Genomic DNA, 23495 nt, shown 5'->3' with positions numbered 1-23495 from the left:
TTCCTAGGGGCCTCAAACATACATATACCCCAACTACAACACTTCAAGCATACTCAAACATGCCACATTGCTCAAAAATCACATAAAACCTAACATTTTCTTGAAAACTCTTACAACCCTATACATGCCATTCTACCCCATAAAATCACTTAAAACTTACTTAAAACACATGAGGAGCTTAAGATCGGCTCTTACCTCTTGAAGATCGAGGGTTGAGGAGATCTAAACTTGGAGATGGGAGAAGTTCCAACTTTTGGTCTCCAAGCTCCAAAACTCGTTCTAAGCTCAAAGATCTTCAAAACCAAAGTTATAAACTTGTAAAGATCATGGAAAAAGGAAGGAAAACTCAAGATTGGGGAAGGATGGCGGAATGCTCACCTTGGCCGAAATGGGGAGAAAAAGCTCGCCCATTTTCGGCTAAGGGACCCTTTTATAGGTGGCTGGCCAGGCCACGTTCGGGGGCCGAATGTGCCTCCGCATCCATGCAAATGTTCGGCGGCCGAACTTGACTTTCGGCGGCCGAACCTGAACTTCCCTAACTCATGCTTTCGGGGGCCTAACGTGCCTCCAAAACGCATGCATGTTCGGCGGCCGAACTGGACTTTCGGCGGCCGAACCTGGGTTTTCCTCCAAAGACTTTTCATGCAAAAACTCATTTAGTTTCATACTTTAAAACTATTAAAATCATGAAAACATTTTATAAAACATGATTCTACCCCTTCTAGAGGTCTCCGACATCCGAGATTCCACCGGACGGTAGGAATTCCGATACCGGAGTTTAGCCGGATATTACAATTTAAACTCAATGAAGAAATTGAAAAAATATTATGCTCATTGGGCACTTCAAGCCATAAGGCACTGAAAATTGAGTTGCAAACACTTCCTGCGTATTTGAAATATGTATTCCTAAGAAATAAGAACACACTTCCATTCATAATCTTCTCCAAGTTGAATCCTTTAAAAGCAATGAAGTTAATTTAAGTGTTGAATGAATATGAAGAGGGAAGTAGATGAAACATAACATGCCACTGTCCAGCCTAGGACAATAAATAAGAGTGCTGCTTGAGAGGCAACCCAAGGTTATAAGCTTGCCCAAGCCTGTAGAGTTACAAGTAAGTTTCCTTTTAATTTTTCAGTTTTAATTAATTTATTAGATTATTTTTGGTGCAGATTAGACCTTTTGGACAATTCAAGAATTTAAAGAATTTTCTTTTTAGAGGTAAGTCATTATTTTTGTTGCTCCATAAAAAAGGTAATTTTTGTTTTACTTCATCTTATTTTCTACTAAAAAATTAAAAAATAATAATAAAATAAAATAAAATAAACCTAATTCTTGCTCTCTCCTATCATCTTCATCTTCTTCTTCTTTTCTTTTCTTTTCTTCACTGCAGATGGCCACCTCCCGCGCCACATCCCTCCCTGCCGACCTTCCTCACCAGTCGCGCATCTCTCCTCACCGATTGCAAGTTTGTCTGCGCCCTTTACCGATCGTGACATCTTCACTGCCGCTTGCCAGCCCAGCCGCTCCTTCCTCACCGGTCGTTAGCTTCTTCCACACCGACACTGCCGCTCCGCCGCCGTCAACCTCTTTGCCGGTTGCAGCCACGCACTAGCGTTTGCATATGAGATGAGTTATGATGATGAGGAGGTGAAACTTGAGATCATGAAGCAACTCCAAGACCGAAAATTGCATCCAACCACCACCATTTTGGGTTTTATGCGACTTACTCCTCAAGGAAGTTTACTTTGACTTATTTTTATTTTATTTTGTGAACTTTCCCATTTGATTGAATTTTTTTCCACATTAAGGACAATGTGAGGAGTAAGTGTGGGGGGAGATGTGGTATGGAAATTGAAGTGTTTTTTTTGTGATTGATGATTGATGAACATATATATCTGCTTTATTCTGAAAATTTTGAAAATTTTTTCTTTTTTTGCCATTTTTCTTTGAGTTTTTAGTGTTTGAGCTAAAGGTTTGCCCAAGCCTATAAACATTTGATCTGTTTTTATGATTCTCAGCAATTTCTCAATACTTGCACTTGCTAAATTGTTTCTCAGATTTAATTTTTTATGATTTCCAATATTAGCATCATTTTATTCAAAAAAACAAAAAATAAAAAATAAAAAATAAATAAATAAATAAATAAATTTTTTTTTATAGCTCCTTACTTGTCATAAGAAATTGGTATGTCCTTTATCATAGAATACAAGTTCTTATGCCATTTGTATGCTAGCTTAAATATAATAAATCCGTCATTGTTCATTTTGTTAGTCTTGTTTTGAAAGCTCATGAAGTATGGTCCTTATTTAAATAGTTGGGTAATGAATGCATGTTCATCAAAGAAAAAATAAAAATAAAAATTTAGAAATAAATGCACTCCTATGGCCCACTCCTCTAGTTGCTTGATCAATTGGCTACCAATCCAATGGCCCAAGTAGTGCGTTACTTGGTGTCCCCTTAAGGTGATTCCGTATAGAGAAATCGGTGTTTGGAAAAGTATCACCCCTTTTGGGCCGTTTAAAAAACTCGCTTATACATTTTTATTAGGTAACCATGAATGGAGCTAATAGCCACTTAAGCTGAATAACCTGGGGCAAGTGGCTCAGTAACCATTTGTTTCATGTTTACTTTATCGGTTTTAGACAAGATATAGTAGGAAGTGTAAATAATAAATAATAAATTTCCAAGTTTTTAAATTTTATTGGTCTAGTCAAGAGTTCCTAATATTCCATTCTTTCAAAAGGGCAGTTTAATATTATGTGACATTCTAATATTTTATGTGCTTGAAATTGAATTGAGGACCAACTTTATGTCTTGAGAAACACGCTTTAAATATGAAACTTGTTGAAGTGAACTTTGGTGAAATTAAGTTATTTCTGCTATCATCCTATTACATGACAATTTGATTCTTTGTTTTGGACAAATTAAATTTCAAATTGGTTGAGGACAGGGCTGTGTTTTATTGTTACATTTTAATTTCTGTGCTTGAGGACAAGCAAAGGTGCAAGTGTGGGGAATCTGATGAGTTGCAAAACTTTTGTGAGCAGAAGTTGAAAAAAGGGACGAAAAAAAGTTGAACTAAAGGATTTTTGCACTTGAGGTTACAACCTTGACCAAACCTGTAACCCAAGGCGATAGAGAGATAAGATATATTTTGCCACCTAAGCAAGGATAAGATCAGCTTCAAGTGGGTCAAATTCAATTATATTAGGATAGAGATAAAGATTATGATAGAAATAAGATATGAATAGTAGATTTTATTTTAAATTATTAAATTTTATCTTTTTGTGCTTATATAAAGGCTTCTAGTATTAAACTTCGAAAAATCATATGCTACCTCTCACTCTCATTTCCTCTCTTACTGCCCCCCACCTTCTTCCCCCACCTTCTTCTCCATCTTCTTTTCTTCTTTTTTTTTTCTTTTACTTAGTTGTTATAATTTTATTATGGCCATGAGAGGCTAAATAATTATTTTCAGTTGAAAATTAAATTAAATTGAGATTTGTTCAAGTTGTGAGGTTATGCACTTCAATTCTCTTTGTCTTATTTCTATTTTTTGTCAATTTCTGATTTCGAGGACACCACCTTCATTGTTGTTTTCTTGAGAATTCAAGAGGCCTATTGATTGTCTTGGGAAAATAACCTATAGCTAATTAATCTAAGGAAGAATTGGTGGAATTCGCGTGTTTGACCATTGTAACCAAACAATAGATGATAATATGAATTATTTTTTCTAACTAATTATCATTTGTAAAACACCTCAATTTGATTACTTTCGGCTGAAAGTTTTAACCATTTATTTATTTTTTAAGTTTTAACTGCATTGTTTATTATTATTATTTTCTTTTAATTTTATTTTTATTGGCTTGCCCAAGGCACAATCACTTTTATAAAAAATTCTTGTCTTTTCATTTTTCGTATCAAACTATTTTTCTATTTCAAATTAGTCATTTAAATGAAACAGAATTGAGGTTTTTGTGGGATCGATACTCACTCACTCTATCTAAAAGCTCTTACCAATTGAGAAAAAGAAAGTAAATTTTAAATTGATGGATTCGACACCCGTTACTACTTAATGTAATAAGGTAAAACTTATGTCAAATTAACCTAAGAAATAAATCTAAAACTTTATAGAAAATACCTAAACTTGAATTTAGATGCAAGTATATGTAATGGATGTGTTTTTTTTATACTTAAAACAAGTATCAATTCTAGACTGATTAGCACCTGATTGGGCAGCTTACAAAGAAAAATTCAGAATCTAACTTAGAAATGTTAGAATTAGATTTGCCAACTTTATTGGAAAGCTAAGACATAGACACACAACTTTCATGAAGAAACAACCCAAATCTAAACTGTGATATAAAATCATAACGTAGTGTAATTCTATCTCTAAGATACCTAAAAATGTGATATAAAATCAAGTAGAAATAATCCAAATCTAAAATTGATCAAAAGAAATTGGCATGCTAATTTTACAATCAAAATTATACACGTGCTTGTTTGACTGTTTGCATTATACACATGCTAGCTTAATGAACTAAAAATTTACACATGTTTTATTAATGAATTGGTAATACACTTATAACTGAATATGATCCATTATATACACGTGTATACTTCTAAAATTAATTTTATTAATATGCTTGCTTACGATCATTTTATTCGATATGCTAGCTTATTTGAATATGTTAAGCTTATACATGAACACTTTGGTTTAAATGAACATTTAATATATACATATGTAATCTTAACCTTAGTAAATTTCAATAAGAGTCATAGATAGAATAATATTACGACACATCATATACAATTAGCAATATTGTGCTTTATTAGACTAAATAATATAATATTTTTGGAACACTATCTATTATACAGTTTTTCAGCTATACGATTATCAGCACCCAGATCATACAATTCGGCACTTTAGACTATATATATATAATTTTCTTTGTCTAGTTAGCTAATGCTACTAAGAGTCTATATAAATTAAGAATTCATTATATAACTTATTTTAAATTTATAAGCATACCACGATATGAATAAAATGAATAGAAACTTAGGATAAATTTATAATTTTAGAAAAATAATAAAAAATTTGAAACTTTACTCGTTTTTGCAATTATACCTTAAAATTTTATATTTTAACAATTTTATCTTGTTGTTAAGGAGTGATCGACAATTGTTAAGTTTTGAGAGTAACTATAAAAAAGATTATATAAATTAAATAGCTGTCTAACGATGGAGAGAAAGAAAAGTAGGTCGAAAAGAAAATAAAGAAAGAAGGTGTGAACCATTCAAATTAAGTTCACTCACACGTAATAAAATCTTATTTTCTTTTGAATATTAGATCATCAAACATATATAAATTTATTTCTTTAATAATAATAAAGAAATAAAAAATACTTTATTTATTATTTTTATTTTTGTTAATAAAAATATAAAATCTTAATTGAAAATAAAAAGATAATCCAACGCTGAGGCCAAACCAAGCCCCTTACACTTTTTACATTAGCTTTAGCAGCTTTCGTCTTCCTAGTTAATGCATATTTCCTTTTCCTTGAAAACCTAATTTTATTAATTTTATTTAGGACAAACAAAAATATAAATATATTCTTTGTTATATATTTTTCTTTTACAAATTATTTGTCCCTATCTTTCTCTTTTTAAAAATAATTATATTAATTCTTTTAGAAATACATAAATATGACATATTAATTTTATAAAAGAGTTTTTTTTTAAATTACTGGTAATTTTGTAGGTTTTATAAGAGATAATTAAAAAAAAATTATATTTTTAATTTTGTTATGATTACTCTCTGTATTTTTTTGGATATTATAGTTCGCTAATATTTCGGACATTCTGAATCAATATACCTCTAATACCAATTATAACATTCTATTCTAAATTGAATTAAATAACTTTTGAATCTATTTTTCACTTAATTCAAAATAATTAATTTAAATTATTTAATAATTTTTAATAATTATTTATATACTCGATTAAATTTATGAATATAAATAGAAAACCCTAATTCGTAATCGGTTTTCAAACCTTTGACATTGTATTTCTCATATTTTGGTTAGATTAAGAACTAACCCTTTGAAATTATAAGCATATGGAACAAAAAGTTGATTATGATTGTGGGAAAAGTTGTGAAATAGATTAGTTGAATTAAGATCCTTAATTGATCTCCTCACCAAATCCTTGACCTTCCCCCAATCATTCACTATTACCTAATTCCTTTTACTTGCTTTAACAATCAGTGGGAGAGTTCATATGATCAAGCTCTAAATTTTCCTTTTCAATTTTCCCCATTTTGAAATTAAAAATTTTACAACAAATCAATTTTCACATTTAAAATAAAAATATTTATTTTTCTTGAAGACTTGTTTTGCTTTAAATAGTTATTATTTTATAATCTGTAGACGATCCTAGAGAAATATCTGACATATAGGACAACTTCTTAATGCCATTTGTCATGTTTTAATTGGGATTTGAATTCGCTCATTTGATGAATTACGTGTCGATTAGGAAATATTTTGTAATTTTATAAATTTGAAAAGTCAAAAAGCAATAGAAGTAAAAGTCTTTAAATCATGATGTAGCATTTATTATTATAATAATAGTTAAATGTCAAATAAAATGAATTAAAAAATATTTTTCAAAAAATAATAATAATTTTTATATAAATAATTTTTAAAAAAATTATAAATATTTTAATATATTATTTAAAATTAAAAAAATTAATTTTTTCTATTTTTAATTACCTTCTATCTCCATCTCAAAGATCTCCTTTTCTCAAGGTCTCTTCCTCCCCTAGGGGTGTAATCGAGCCGAACCGAACCGAGTTTTGTAAAGCTCAAACTCGTTTATTAAAAAAGTTTGGAAGCTCAAGCTCGACTCGAGCTCTAATATTTGATTCGAGCTCGGCTCGAAAATTAAATATTATAATCGAGCTTGATTCGAGCTCGACTCGTGAAAGACTCGTTCGATTTAATAACGAGTCTAATTCGAGTTCGACCTCGAAAAACTCGATTAAGAAACTCGTTAATAAAATTCGAACTCGAACTCGGAAAGCTCGATTAAGAAACTCGTTAAAAAAGCTCGAGACCGAGCTCAAGTTCAGGCTCGAACTCGAATTAATAATTACACTTTAATCAGTTTTTAATCATCATTAATTTAAATAATATAAAAAAAAGAGAGTGTACATAAAAAAAATTACGTAACACAATTTATAACTAAAATAACATAAATAAATATAAATTCAACAACATAATAAAATTAGATTACACACAAAGTTTAATATCAAACGAATAAAGTTGATTCCAACTTCCAACAGTTGAAACAAGCTAATATAATTTAATTATCTTCATAATCATCTTCATGCTTGTTCAATTAGTTAACTTGAATTTCAACTTCAACATCCATATAACCTTAATTAATTATTATTAATATACTTTGATAATTATTATCATCTTTTATATTGTATGCTTAATTATATACAAAATTTTTTTTATAATTATACTTTAATTTTAAAATGTATATAATTTTTACAACTCAATTTATCATATAATACTATAATTTTAAAGAATACTTATTATAATAATTAATATTAATTATTTGTGGTTATACATTAATTTTATAAAATCTTATTATAATAATTATATACAAAAGATTTTTATAATTTAATTTTAAAGAATATTAATTATAATAATTAATCTTAATTATTTGTAATTTTCAATACTATAATTTTCAAGTATTTATAATAGTTTAAATTTTATAACTTTATAGTTATTTTTATTTTTTTAATAATATATGAACTTGTTCATAAATTTATTTAACGAATTGGTTCACCAATTTATTTAAACAATATTACTCACGAGCCTATTTAACGAGTCTGCTCGTGAGCCTTCTCAACGAGCCTGCTCGCGAACCTTCTCAACGAGCCAGTTCGCGAGCCTAAAAACGAGCCAGCTCGTGAGCCTAAAAATGAGTCAGCTCGCGAGCCTTAAAATGAGTCAGCTCGCGAGCCTTAACGAGCCGAATACTATGAAGCTCAAGTTCAGCTCGTTTAAGTGACGAGCCTCAAAATTGAGCTCGAACTTGGCTCGTTTAAAAAACGAGCCGAACTCGGTCGAACTTTTATGAAGTCGAGTCTCAAGTAGCTCACGAATAACTTGGCTCATTTACAGCCCTACTCCCCAGCAAGATCTGGATCTGCCTCGCTAAGCCAGCTCTTTGCAGGTTCGACAAAAGAAAAAAAGCTCTTTGCAAGAGGACTGCCACCACATAAGCAACAGAGCATTGATCCTTTGTTACACTTAGAAGTGAAAGTTATCCATAACTTTGCAGAATGATATTTAAATATCTTTATATAAATAATTAATTTAATATAAAACTATATATTTTAAAATAATATTTATATATTTTTATTAAAAAATAAATTTTAAATATTTTTAAAAAATATTAATTTTTTAAATAAAAATTATTAATGAAATATATTTTTTATATAAATTATTAATTAAAATATATGAAAATAAACTTATTTAGAGTATTTTTAAATAATAATAATCAAATTTAAAATAATTTAATTAATTTAAATTAATTTTTAATTATATTTAAAATAAATTTAAAATATCACTAATATAAATTAAATTCTGACTAATTTACTGCCAAAGGTGATAGAAGGATGAAATTAACCCACAAATGCTGCTAATCACATGTCAAGTTGATTGATTTCTTACCTTTATGTGAAAAACTGTCTGATAGTCTAATCTCACTGTCGTGAACTGGCCTATTCAATTGCATGACATGGTCATTAAATTCTTGTTAGGGTAATTTACTTTTTAGTATTTGTGCAATAATAAAATTTAAATTTTTATTATATGATTCTGTTTTGTAATGATAACTAATAATTTATTTTGAATTATTGGTATATATAATATTAATTAATTAAATAGAAAAAAATATTGATAAAAATTAATTTAATGATATTAATAAAATTAAAATAATAAATTAAAAATAAAATTTAAATTAAAACTAAAATACTAAAGAGCTAGTTAGTTGACCAATTTACTGAAGGCATTGCTAAAAAATTGTAACGAAATTAGTAGATTTTGAATAAAATAATACATTATGTTGACCAAATAACAAAAATACAGAGACAAAAAATAAGGCTGGACATAAAGTTGAGATTTTTTGATGTTATCCAGGGCTGACTTCTCTGGAGACGACAGCAAAAAGTCAAGTACCAAATTCCATGAAAAAAGTTGACAAAAGAGACAAAATAACTGACACTTTCTATGAGAATATATAAATATACCAGTATCCTATGCCTCCTCTTTACTTTTTTTTTTTTCTTTTTAAATTAAAATTACTTGAAGAAAAAAAACTGTTATTTTAGTTTTTTTAATATTATCAAATTTAATTTTGAATAAATTTTAAATTTTAATTAATATAAATATAAAGTATTTATTTTATCTTATAAAGCTTTTGAATGAATATAAACTTCCTAATTAAACAATGATGCAATAATCTTTTATTTAATGATGACAAATCTAAAGTTTACATACTTCTTGATAACCGCCTGATTTTTCTAGTTTAGGAATAAAGACGGATCCAAAAGAAGGTCATAAGTCCAAAACCCGTCAGACCATACGCTCGAAAGACGGCTCGATTCCACAAGTCTGGGACCAGCAACCCAAGACAATTCGGATCAGATACGAGCATAGGCCCAATAGGAAAGCAGACCCAGTTACTCACCAACCCTGTTCGCATGCGTGATAGGGAGAATTAAATGGCCGCCTGGCGTGGAGAAAGGATCTTGACACGTCCGTACGTACGAGTCTGAGTGACATAGACAGGTAGCATAATAACAGGAACAGGGGCAGGTAAAAAGAAAGAGGGTCTTCTCTTTAAAGGGATCTACTTCTTTTATCCTAGGGGGACTCCATTTTGTTTTCTCTCTGCAACTCTCGTCTAGATATACTACTCTTATTCATAAAATCTGACTTGAACGTCGGAGGGTCTCCACCAGGGCATTTCCGGTAGACCCCTGACCATTCCCATATGATGGACTAAGGAGAAAGTAAGATCTATCATGGGAGAGAATGAGAAAAAGATTTATTACTTCTCATACTATATTACAGTAAATCAATAAATAATTTTCATATGTGATGAATCTTCTAAAAATTTAATAATAAATAATTTTTTTTTATTATTAAATCCATAGTTTAATTAATTTGTATTCATTTATAAATGACTGAAATTTATTGATTGAAAGCAATATAACAAAGGCTTTTTACACTTTCAATTTCTTGTGCTTGTCCTTTGGAAAAAAAATGATCTCAGAAAAAAAAAAATTAACAGAAAATATTTTTATTTTTTTATATTTGAGATACTAAAAAAATTTAATTAATAAAAAATAAATCATTTTAAAAAAATAATATTTTTTTAAAAAAGAAATCACTACACTTTAAAATTCTTATAACGTCTTTATATGTAAATTTATTAATAAATTTTATTTTTTAAATTAAAATTAAATAATAAAAAATAAATTATTTGGTTAAAAAATATTTTTTTTATAAAAAATATTTTCTAAATACAAGTTATTTTTTTATTATTTAAGAAAAAGAATTTTTAAAGATATTTACATTCAACCCACCACGTTGAAATTCAAAGTATTTGGAGATTTAAAATCATCCCAAAACATTACTTTAAAACCCACATTCTTTTTTCTAAGAAGGATATGAAGAAAAAGAAAAATTGAATTATTGAGGAAGAAGTAAAAAAATTGGTTCTAAAAGTTTGGATTATGGAAAAATGAAAAGAAGAAAAAATTGGGTTAACAAGAAAAATAAAAGGAAAATTATTAAAGATAAAATTAAATTTTAAAATTTTTTTATTTATTTTTAATGAAAAATAAAAAATTATTTTATTAATAAAAAAATAAAAACTAGTTTAATAAATTTTTAAAATTATAGAGATAAATTTATTAATTAGAATAATATTTAAAAATTAAGCAGTAAACCTTCCAATAAAATATAATGAAACACTATTCTAACAAACTATTTATCATTATTGCTTTTTTTTTTTAAAATAGAAAGCGGGAATTGAATTTGAAATCTCTCAGATTTACTCGAAAATATTTATCATCAGACTAAACGAGTGAGTGCTATTTATTATTATTGTTATTTTTAATAATTTTACTCTTACCTTGAATAAATATTGGCAATCAATTTTGAGGTAGCTACTCAGATCTAATTTCATTTATTTGTGCACTGTTGGCAGATTTATTGCCAACTTTTGAAAATTCAAACTTGACCTTATGGGCACTGCGATCACCATTTCTGCCCTTTTCAAGTGCCATATTGAATTCTCTTCCCCGACTTGCACAGGTTTCTGTTACAGACTTACACTGAAAAGTAAATGTATCCAATTACAATTTTTTTTTTTCCAAAAAATGGGTGAATGACCATTAATTATTATTATTTTATTAATTTATTACTATAATATTAAGTTCTGAAATGCATTATAAATTCAATTAAAATTCATCTTAAATTACTCATTATTATTATTATTATCATCTAAAAATACCCAAATTCTTTTAATTTTAAAATTGCAATTAATTATTTACATAAAATATATTTTAAAAAAAAATTATATTTTAAATTTTAATAATTTCATAAAAAATTAAATTAAATTATTTAATATTAAATATATAATTATTGTTATAATAAAACATATTTTATATATTTAAGTTAATTATTTATATAAACTATTTTAAATTATAGATACTCAATATGTAAAATTTAATTTTTATTTAAATTCATTACAATTATTATTTTTTAAATTTAAATTCATCTAAAATTTAACTATACACTCTTAAACTCATTTTTAACAATTTAGTTAAAATTAAACCATGCAAGGATAGTAATAAATAAGATATTTTTGAATATCCGGAGTTTTAATAAAATGAATTAAATAATTATAATTGAAATTGAATCAAATATTGTGATTTAAAGTTACTTATATAAATAATTAATTTAACATAAAAAATATATTTTATAATAATATTTATTTTATTTGGTTTCATTTAAAATTAAAATTTAAATATGTTTTTTAAAAATATTAAAATTTTAAATGAAAAATATTTTTATATAATTATTAATTAAAATATATAAAATTAAAGAAATTTAAGTCTTATTTAAATAGTAATAATTAAATTTAAAATAAATTTAAATATTTTATACTAATTTTTAATTAAATTTAAATATTAATAATATAAATTGAATTGCTGGTCTAATTCTCACCTGTGTCCCATCCATTTAGATCTTTAGCACATGTACCATTCAAAATTTGACTTGTTGTGGTCCCTGAATTAAAAGAAAAGGGAGGAGCAGGGCGTGTACAAGAGACATTAATGTGCTTTTTTTTTTAATCCCTTTCTGGAAAATATCCGCTGCGCTCTTTTTCAGTTAATTAATAACAAAAATATTGAAATTCATTAAACCTTAAGGGTATACCAATCGTAATTATCTATATACAAGGACTAATCAGTAAAAAATAGTAATAACGGGGACTTCACAGTAATTTAGCAAAAGAAAAATGGACTTAAACTGTAGTCTTCAATGCATCCAAGGGCCAAAGTTTTGTATCCCACATCTCCCATTAGAGTACAGAGCTTAAACATAACTTGTGGGGATTCTTCATTGGGGCTTGGATTTGTCTGTAGTAGCAGATGAGGTTCTTGAAATCACACAGTTCAAGACTAAAGCTGGAATCTTGGTAAGTTCTGTTCTGTTTAATCTATATTCTTAACAAATCATGGAGTGGGTTTTCCTTCAAAATAAGGAAAGTACCAATTTCTCTCCTTCACAGCAACCTTTTCTTCTTCCTCAGCCACCTCCACAGCCAAATCTCGATTCCTATGGTTTTAATCTCAACAACAAAATCAGTCCCAGTGTATTGCTTATCATTATAATCCTAGCTGTTATTTTCTTTGTTTCTGGCTTGCTTCATCTTCTGGTTAGATTTCTATTAAGACCTCCTAATAGAGATGCGGATGATTTGGAGAATGTGACTGCTCTTCAAGGGCAATTGCAGCAACTCTTTCACCTCCATGATTCTGGTGTTGACCAATCATTTATAGATACCCTCCCTGTGTTCTACTACAAAGCCATTATTGGATTGAAGAACCCTTTTGATTGTGCTGTTTGTTTGTGTGAATTTGAGCCTGAGGATAAGCTTAGATTGCTTCCAAAATGTAGCCATGCCTTTCACATGGAGTGTATAGACACTTGGTTATTGTCTCACTCCACTTGTCCTCTCTGTAGAGGTAGCTTGCTTCCTGAATTTTCCCCAAATGGCAGCTTCTCTCCCATTGTTCTTCTTCTTGAATCTGGTAGTGAAAGCTCAAGAGAGATTGTCACTGACAGGGAGAACAACATTGGCAGGACCAGTTCAGTTTTAACCACAAATTCCCATCTGGGTTTGCAAGGAGACAATGAATTGGGATCGTCAAGAGTAGATAATTTACACAAATCATGTGAAATTTTGACAAAAGATGACTCTGTTCCTACAATAGTGGTTGATTCAGGGAAGAAAGTTGTTCCTGTTAAGCTAGGAAAGTTTAAGAATGTGGATAATGGTGAAGGAAGTAGCAATGCTAATGTTGATGAAAGAAGGTGTTTCTCTATGGGGTCATTTGAGTATGTAATGGATGATAATTCTTCATTACAAGTTGCTATAAAGACTCCAACGAAGAAACAATCAAGCAAGAAGACTTCTTTGCCATTAACTCCTGGCCTCAGACAAGCAATGTCTGAATGTGATTGCGAATCGAGAAGAGAATTCAGTGGCTTTGAAGGTCTTAAAAGTGTTGAACTTAATGGGTTTGCTGCTAGTATATCAAACAGCAATGGGAATTCAGTTGATAGAAGCAAAAGAGAGAGCTTTTCTATATCTAAGATTTGGCTTAGAGGGGACAAGGAGAAGCAAAAATCAAATGGGGATTCTTCAAGAAGAGCCTTCTCCTTTAGATTTCCAGTGAACAAAAATGTTGTCTCTGATGGTGATTTGAAGATAAAGAATGGAAATAGCAGTGCAATGAGAACTAATTCTGAGATTGGAACTGGAAGATGGGAAAATAGAAGCAGTGGGTTGATTTTTGATGAGGAGAATCAGATCTGTAATGCAAAAACTCCTTCATTTGCAAGGAGGACATTGCTTTGGCTTGTAGGGAGACAAAACAAGGTTATTCACTCAACATTCACACCAGATGTTTAGTCTTTTGCCTTTTGAATTTCTTGGAATATTTTTTTTTCCTGGGAAAATTTCCTCCTTTTCCATTATATGTTTGAACTCTAGTTTCAAAGAAAAGTAGCTATTAAGAAAAGAAACAGAATTGATTGTTTCCAAATCACAATTCATGGATTTTCCTCTTATGATTGTGCTTTTTCTTTATGTTCTTCTAAAGTAATGAGTTTTTTTGCCACATATGGTTTCAAATGATTGAAATGATAGACTTTGAACTCCAAAGTCTTTTTCTTTTTCCTTTTCCCCTTTTTTAGATATTAAAACTCCAAAGTGATTAATTCTTTAATTAGGTCCTATTTTATTTAGTTAGGGGTAAGTCAGTTAAGAACTTGAAATTGTTCGGTGTTAAATCAAACCGAATTAAATTATATCAGTTCGAATCAAATTAATTTCTACTTAAAATTAATTTGATTTTTATAAATATTAAAATTTTAATTTTTAATTTATACAATTTAATTCAATTTTAAATAAATCGACTGAATCCTGACCAATTTATTTCATGTTTAAATGTATAAAACATAAAAAAAAAAAAAAAGTATCTTATAGAAAACAAACCAATGGGTCATTTATAAAAATATAAATAAATTAAAATATTTATGAATTATTCGAGGCGATTTTTATAAAATTTTAATTAAATTTTACTTATTTTTTAAATAAGTCAAATTTCAACTTAATTTTAAATTAAAATTTATTATACTTATAAATAAATTTAATTATTCATAAACTATTTCATATTATATGGATCGAAAAAATTTCGACTGATCTTAGTGTTGGACATTTTAATGAAAAACGATTTAATTTCTAAGGTTTGATTCAAATAATAAAATATATTTTTTTAAATTTTACTATTAAACTATAATAATTTAATTATTTAAATCTTATTTTATATAATAATTTATTCCTTTTTATTTAGTAATTTATAATAATTTATTCACTTTAATTTGAAATGACTTCATTAATTTATGATTGATTAATAATAAATTTAATATAAAAACAATTTATTAATAAAATAAAAATTCAGATTAATTTATTTAATCATTAAAAAATAAAAACTAAATTATAAATTTTTTTAAATTTCGAACACCATATTATAAATCATTCTAAAAAATATAAAAAATAAACACTTTTCCTTTTTTAAAAGGAAAAAAAAGTAGAATTTTAAGGAAAATAAGTATTATTTTACTATTATTTTTGGCTTCTTTTAGAAAGAAAATAAAAAAAGCATGAAAAATTAAAAAAATATTTTTTAATATTTGGAACATTTAAAAAATTTAGATAAAAAAAATATACTTTTCTAGTTAAAAAAAAATAAATCATTCTAAGAAAAACGCCTAAAAATTCTTATTAAAAACTTTATAAATTTATTAATAAATTTTATATTTCAAATTAAAAATAAAGAATAAAAAATAAACTATCTCAGAAAATATTTATATAAAATATTTTTTATAGAAAATATTTTTTAAATATAAATTATTTTTTACAAACAAATGAAACTTTAAATTAAAATAATTTAATAAAAATATTTATTTATTTTTTATTCTATCTGTCCTATATTTATTATCTATTTTTTAAAGTTGTTTCAAAATTATTATTCACATTTCTTTCTAAAATTATAATAAATATAAATTATCTATTATAATTTTATTTAATTTGTTTTATTTTTAAATTTTTTAAAAAATATTTCTTAGTATTTAATAAAATTTAATATATTAAAATGAATACTATTAAAAAAATTAATATCTTTTAATATATATAAAAAATAAAATAAATAAAAAAGTAATTATTTTTCTCGTTTTTCTAAAAAATTTATTATGAATACATTTATAGTGTGAATTGAAATAAAAGAGAAAAAGGTGGATGAATACACTTGATTTAATAGGACATCTATCAAAATAAATGCTGGCTGGTTAAAAAACAAAATCGAGTAAGCATTCAAATTCAAATTGAAGTGTGCAGCTGAGCCGGTCCGTGATTTAATAAATGTGTGGCAATTTTCTTTTAAATAACCACTGAGAATACTGTGGGACCACATATGGATGGCTGTGGGTTCATTTGTTTTTCACTATTCTTATACCCTTTAAAATTCCAAAATAAATTATAACGTAGATTTGACCTCCAAATTAATGCCGACATAGATTTCTAGGTATATAGAAAAGTCTAGTTTAAAAGGATCAAATTTTCCCTTTTGTTCTTTTTTTTTTCTAGTGATATATAACCGTCGTTCAGTATCACTTATCGTTGTTATGCAGAATCAGTCCATTTTATTTTCCTTCAACGCGTTCGTGCTTGGACATGCTTTCCTACTCTTTGTCACATCAAATGAGTTAGGTTCCTTCCTGACAAGTAAATCCGAACCTTCGATCAGTCCAACCTACTTTAATCACAAATCGAATGGTGTGATGATGAATCAGATTGCATAACAGACTTTAATGGATTTTGGACTTATCTTTTTTTCAAGACTCGATTTTAATGTGAGTCTCAAAAGTCCGACCATAAAATACATTTCATTTTATATTTTTATTATATATTTTATCATTACACTAAGTCTTGACGACTCATGTTAATCATGTTTCTAAAATATCGATTTATATAAATTTTATAATAATTTTATGTATTTTAATTTTTTTACCTATAAATTTATATATTATAAAATTATAACTTGCAGAAAAATATTATTTATAAAAACATTCAATTCAGACAATCTATAAGCCAACTATCTATCTGGAGGGAGAGTAATCACACTAATGCCCCACAATAAAGAAGGCTTGAAACATTAAAGAGCATCGTATAAGACGAGAAAATCTCTCTCCTATACAATTTATTAGACTTCAGCTACAAATTGCCCATTTAACCCTTTCAAGCACACTGCAAGCTTTTGTTGAGTTTTTTTTTTTTTTTTTTTTTTTTTTTTTTTTTTAATCATGGAAGAAAGAAAAATTTATAAACTAAAAAATTATTTTCAAAGTCAAACAAGCTTGTTTGATAATGTACTCATTCACCATTGAATAAGTTTATTCGATGCTTTGAACGTTGAATATGCCATATTCGCAATATTTGATATTTATAGTTTTAAACTTGCATGATTTATGAATCTAATTTAAGACATTTTTTATTTTTATATTTTATATATTTTAAAAAATTATATAAAAAATTTATAAAAAAATTTATAAATTTAATTTTTAGTCATTCTATAAAACTTTAGACATTTAATTTTTTTTTTTACTATTATGAAAATGATAAAAAGATATCTCAATTTGATAAAATTTTAACTTGCATTCCTAAACTCAGTTTATATTTTTATATAGAACGATGATTTTATAATTTAAATTGTTTAAAGTTTTATAAACCGATTAAAAATTAAAATTTTTTAAAATTTTTGGTGTAATTTTTTTAAAAATATAAAATATAAATATATAAAGTGTCTTATACGAAATATACATATAGAAACTCACGTGGTGATATTCATCAATGTGTTAAGTAAGTTCAATATTATGAGAGTTGAATATTGCTTGCATGACATGTTCCACATTTTGAGTGTCGAACAAACATTTTATTTTACACTCAAAATGTCGAACAAGTTTATTCAATAACTTGTTTAATACCGTAAATTTAAAAATAACTTTTTTATTTGCATGATTTTAATTTTTTTTAATATAATTTAAAAAAAACTCACTTCTATAGCAAATGTAGCAATAGCAATTGGTGAAGATATTTCCATATCACATTGCAATTTGGTAGTAACAGTAGTAATAGTAGGGATAGAGATGACAATATAAGAATAATCAATACGAATTTTATTTAGTTTTTTATTCGATTCGATTCGATTTTTAATTTTAAAAATTTTAGTTATTTCGATTCGATTTTAATAAAAAAAATCAAAAAAAATTGAAACTGAACTGATTAGTGATAATAATATATTGTTTTCAGTAATATAAAAAGATTATATCATATTAAAATTAAAATATTTTAATTAAATTTTAAAATATTAAAAATAAAGTATAAAAAATAAAAAATTTATTAAAAATTCAAATCAAATTGAATCGAACTGAATTAAATCAGTTCAATTTAATTCGATTTTTAATCAAAATCAGTTCGATTCAATTTTCATAAATATCAAAATTTTAATTTTCAATTTATTTGATTCAATTCAATTTTGATCCGATTCGACCGAATGTTCACTTTAATAAAATCAGATACTATCTCATAAAAAAGACGTTTCGAATTCCTCTCTTTTTATGTATTTGATTTCTATAGACAAAGTCTATTCAGTTTTTTTCCGTTAATTTTCCATCCCACCATAAATTATTTGCGCATGTTCCCTCCGTGAAATACATTTTCAGCATTGCTATGACAATTGAGGTTAGTTAAAATTTTTTTTTTAAAAATATATTAGGTAAATAATAATAATAATAATAATAATAATAATAATAATAATAATTTATTTTGATAGTTTTTTATTATAAGTGATGAAAAGAGATCCATAGTTTTTTATTATAAGTGATGAAAAGAGATCCAGAGAAATAGGGTTTACAATGGGTTCTGTAAAACTGAAAAAGTTTGGACATAGAGGAGAGTATTTCTCCTTTTATATGTTTCCTTTTGTCTGCTAGTGACGTGCTAACAGAATGTATATCGTTGGTCCACCTGTCTCTGCTACGTTGATACGGACGTACGAGGAAATCAGATCTCTGCTCCATGCATAACGGCCTTTGATTCTCCCTGTGCGTGTGTAGATGGACCCACAAGACAGGTGGATGAATCTTCCTCTTGGTTCTGGGCTGGGCCGGAAGATAGGAACAAAGCTGGGCCCAAAGGGGGTCGGCCCGAGGAGCAGTGAAGGCTGGACCGACCTGGTTGAGAAATTCAAAGGGGGCCTGGTATCGAGGATCGAAAGGGCCAGACCTGTCAGTGCAGAGGATGTGTGGGCTTTCGGATGATGAGCCCTTACCGCGGGCTTGACCCTTGACCAGGATGGAGAAACCCAGCGGTCATCAATAAGAATTTTAAATTTATGAAATATTTTAAATAGCCATAACTTATTGTAGAAGTGCTATCCAGATAAGCACAATCTAATTGGTGGATCAAACTACAATTTTGCTCTCAACTAGAAATTTTCTTTAGGACCTTCAATGAAAGAAGAACAATTTTCGCTCTTTGGTCCAACACAATGAAGAAGAAGAAGATTGCTTCTTCATTTTGTCTTCCTCTTTACAAATCAAGGAAAAAGAGAGAGGAGAGAGGTATGGCCACAATAACTCTTAACATTTGAGTTGTCAAAAGCTTATTAGACCTTGTTATAGAGTTCCAATATTTAAGGTTTAGGGATTACTTTCTCTAACCCTAAAGTAATCCTTAAAACTCTAAACCCTAAAATATTTCTAACCCTTAAATCAAATCTCTAAATCTATCTCTATATTCATTTAGGGATTAGAAACTCATAAAGCATACTTGGAATATTTAGGACAAATGAATTGGGTTCTTTTAATATAATGCACATGTAACAATTGCATATCATTAATCTTTGATTAAATTAATTTAATCACTATTAAATTAATCAATCAACTAATCAATTAATTCATTAATTACATTAATGAATTTGTATCAAAATTAGGGGATATTTACTTTTTTTTTTCTTTCTCTTCTGTGTCATACCGAAATTTATTCATCACATGAAGAAAATATAAATTAAATTTCATAATTTATATTGAATTTAGTCCAAATCATATTAAAAACTTTTTGTAATCATATTGTAAAATAAATTTCTTTACTGATTAATTAATTAATTAACTCTTTAATTAATTAATTAATCTAACTCGTGAAAAATGATGTTATGTGTTTCACCTTTTGGATTTATAGTTAATCAGCAATAAAATTAAGAATACTTTTTTATTAATCCAAAATAACATTTTAAATAATTTTTAAATTTCTATAAATCATAATTAGCATCTAGTATAACACACCATAACTATCAATTAATAATGAATGTATTTATCCATTATTTTTAAACCTGGATCATAATTATCCTACATTAAAATCATTTCTTTATATAATCTTAATTCGAGCTAGGATTACATTAATTTTAAACCCCAATACATCAAATCATATGACCAATGGTTAATTTCAATTATTGATTAATTGGACTTACATTAGAAAATTATTTTTCTACTAAGTTTGTAATATCCTCAAACCCATAGATAGAAATAGTGACATCACTAGGTATAAATTATGCTATTTCACTATTAGAACAAGTGGCATTAGGGGAGGTACTAGCTTACCCCGAACTACTTAGGGAAGTGCTAATATAACGCTAAGCTGCTAATAACTAAATCATAGAAAACTCAAATAAATAAACGGGCATATCAAAAAATAGAGTAGATAATGTGATTAGCGAGTTGGAAACAAGTCACTTTCAGGAGGTGTTTAGGGTTTCTCGACGTACTCACTTGAGGTGTTTGTTAAAATCCGACATGCTTACCTAAGTGAAATAGATTTCTAAAGGCTAAAAGTATAATTTAGTAGGTCAATCTATGAATATTGAAAGTTCAAAACTAAATTGAAACATGGTAAAGAGTTAATAGGTTAAATTGTGAATATAAAAAGTTTAAAAGCAAAATTTAATTTGTCCTTCATAGCCCTCCATGTAACATCTTCAAACCCATAGTTAGAATAGTGACATCACTAGTTATGGGTTAGACTATTTCACTATTAGAGCAAGCGGCATTAGAGGAGGTGCTAGCTTACACCGAGCTACTTAGGAGAGGTGCTAGCATAACTTTAAACTTCTAATAACTGAATCATAGAAAACTCAAATAAAAAAACAGACATATCTACAAATAAAATAGATAGTGTGATTAGCGAGTCAGAAACATGTCACTTTTAGAAGGTAGTTAGGGTTTTTCGACGAGCTCGCTTTAGGTGCTTGTTAAAATCTGACATGCTTACTTAAGTAAAATGGACTTTTAAATGTTAAAAGCATAATTTAGTAGTTCAATCTATGAATATTGAAAGTTTGAAACTAAATTGAAATATAGTAAAGAGTTTAGTAGGTTAATTCGGGAGGTACTTAGGGTTTCCTGACGTGCTTGCTTCAGGTGCTTGTTAAAATCCAACAAAAGGTACTTGGGTCATCTTTCCCTTTAGACATGATTCACAAATTGGATTAGGTTCACAGCCCAATAAAGATGAAATCCCTAATTTTTTCAATTCTCCCAATCTTAAGTTCAATGATGTTTTAGATTAGATTTGGTTAATTTTATGGGATTAATTTTACTTAGATTATTTAGAAAATTTGCAACCTTTTTGCCATTAATATAGTATAATCCATTTCTATATACCCATTACCAACAAATTTATTTTGCAAATAAACATTGCAAGTATTATCTATGAATTGAAATTCATATCCATTCATAGTCATACCAGAAAGAAAAATAATGTTTACATAAGCATCTTGTATATACATAACACTGTTCAAAAATATTACAAAATCATTAATAAAAAGACTAATAGATCCAATGGCTTGGGTAGCAACACTTGCTCCATTGGTCTAGTTTGTGCACGACCTCAAAAATAAAAGTTCCTTGATGAAACATTAGGACTAAAGAGCCCCCACACAACCTTAGGGCCAAAGTGCCTAAATGGAACATCAGGGCTAAAGAGCCCCTACACGACCTTAGGGCCAAAAGTGCTCTGATGAAATATCAAGCTAAAGAGCCCCCCATGACCTTAGGGCTCAAAGTACTCTGATGAAACATCAGGGCTAAAAAATTCCTAAATGACCTCAAGGCTGAAGTGCCTTAAAGGGACATCAAGGCTAAAGAGCCACTACACAACCTTAGGGTTAAAAGTGCCTTGATAAAGAGCCCTTACATGACATCAAGCCTATAAGAACCCTTATAAGACATCAATGGTAAGAAATTTTACGTGACTTCGGAGGCCATAGCTCCAACGCGATCTTTGCAATACTTTTAAGACTAGTTGCCTTTACGGGACCTCCAAGACTAAGAGGTCATGTAAGGCCCATCAAGGCTAAATATATTCATAAAAGTCAACTCAAATTAAAAGTTGTGGTAGAAATAATCAAATTCACATTTCATAATTATCTATTTGGAAAGGTATGAAGATTAATCAATTGTCAAGACTAAAGGTCGTAAATTAATTAACAGAATAACACAAATTGCTTAACTTTCATACATGAAGGAAAAAATTAACTATAGAGCATTTTAAACAAAATACAAAATAGTTGAGGTCATAAAGGCTTGCAAATACTAGAATTCTTTGTAAAAGTAAATTAAGTAAACTTAATTAGTCTTGAGAGGCATTAAAGGAAGCAAGATCATTGAACAGGTTAGGCTTAAGGCCAGTAATTTCGTTAAGGTAAGTGATGCTTTCAGTATGACCAATAGAATCAACGCAAGTTGGAGGAGAAGTATTATGAGCATTTATGGCCTCAAGAGCCAAAGAGTCAAGGTTTATCTAACCAACCTCATTACTAATGTAACGACCCGAAAATCGGACCGCTACCGGCGCTAGGATCCGGGTCGACTTAAGGCCGCCGGGACCCGTAGCAAGCCTGACATAAAACCTGTAAACCTGTATAATCCCATACATGATCAACAATACGCATAAAAAATTAAAACTTTTCTTTCCTTTGAACATCAACCAAACTCAACCTGTGCATAACATTAACATAACTTTGATCCCTCTCCTGGGATCTCATCTGTGCCCTCAATGGGTAACATACATCTGTTGAGTTGGTTTACATAAACATCAGCAAAATCTCTAAGATCATGTATAAAAGGGATACAACAATCTATGGTCAAGCACATACTAACATCCATAAAACTCATTACATAACTATACTGTACTTTTACATTACAATTTGATCATGTCCATTGCTAGCTATTACATAAGCATGACTTCTTTACTCTATCCGGACTCCCGCACTATATCCTGTACCTGAAAGCCTGGGGGAAAAGGGAGAGGGGTGAGCTAAAAGCCCAGTGAGTAGAGCTAATAAAAACACATTAACACTATGCTCAAATGGAATGCATCATAACACAAACAATTCACGTAAGGGTTGGGTGAACTTGTCACCAAATAGTCCAAGTTAACTCTGTGCCAGGCCGTAGCATGGGGTCCTGGTCTTCCTGTCATACATACATTACTTACCATTTTC

General features: G+C 28.2%; 1 protein-coding gene across 1 annotated transcript; it reads left to right on the top strand.

Moving 5' to 3' along the window:
* Window positions 1-12641: 12641 nt before the first annotated feature.
* Window positions 12642-14388, top strand: LOC110616744 (RING-H2 finger protein ATL13). The gene has a single exon (XM_021759223.2). It carries the CDS (start codon window positions 12830-12832, stop codon window positions 14288-14290), a length of 1461 nt encoding a protein of 486 aa, XP_021614915.1. The 5' UTR covers window positions 12642-12829; the 3' UTR covers window positions 14291-14388.
* The last annotated feature ends 9107 nt before the right edge of the window (window positions 14389-23495 follow it).

Source organism: Manihot esculenta, chromosome 6, assembly GCF_001659605.2.
Source record: "Manihot esculenta cultivar AM560-2 chromosome 6, M.esculenta_v8, whole genome shotgun sequence".
Taxonomy (NCBI): domain Eukaryota; kingdom Viridiplantae; phylum Streptophyta; class Magnoliopsida; order Malpighiales; family Euphorbiaceae; genus Manihot; species Manihot esculenta.
The sequence above is the reverse complement of the archived record's forward strand: the minus strand, read 5'-3'. Positions and strand labels throughout refer to the sequence as shown.

Coding starts and splice junctions, on each gene's coding strand:
- LOC110616744 (XM_021759223.2), top strand. CDS start 12,830: ATGGAGTGGGTTTTCCTTCAAAATAAGGAAAGTACCAATTTCTCTCCT.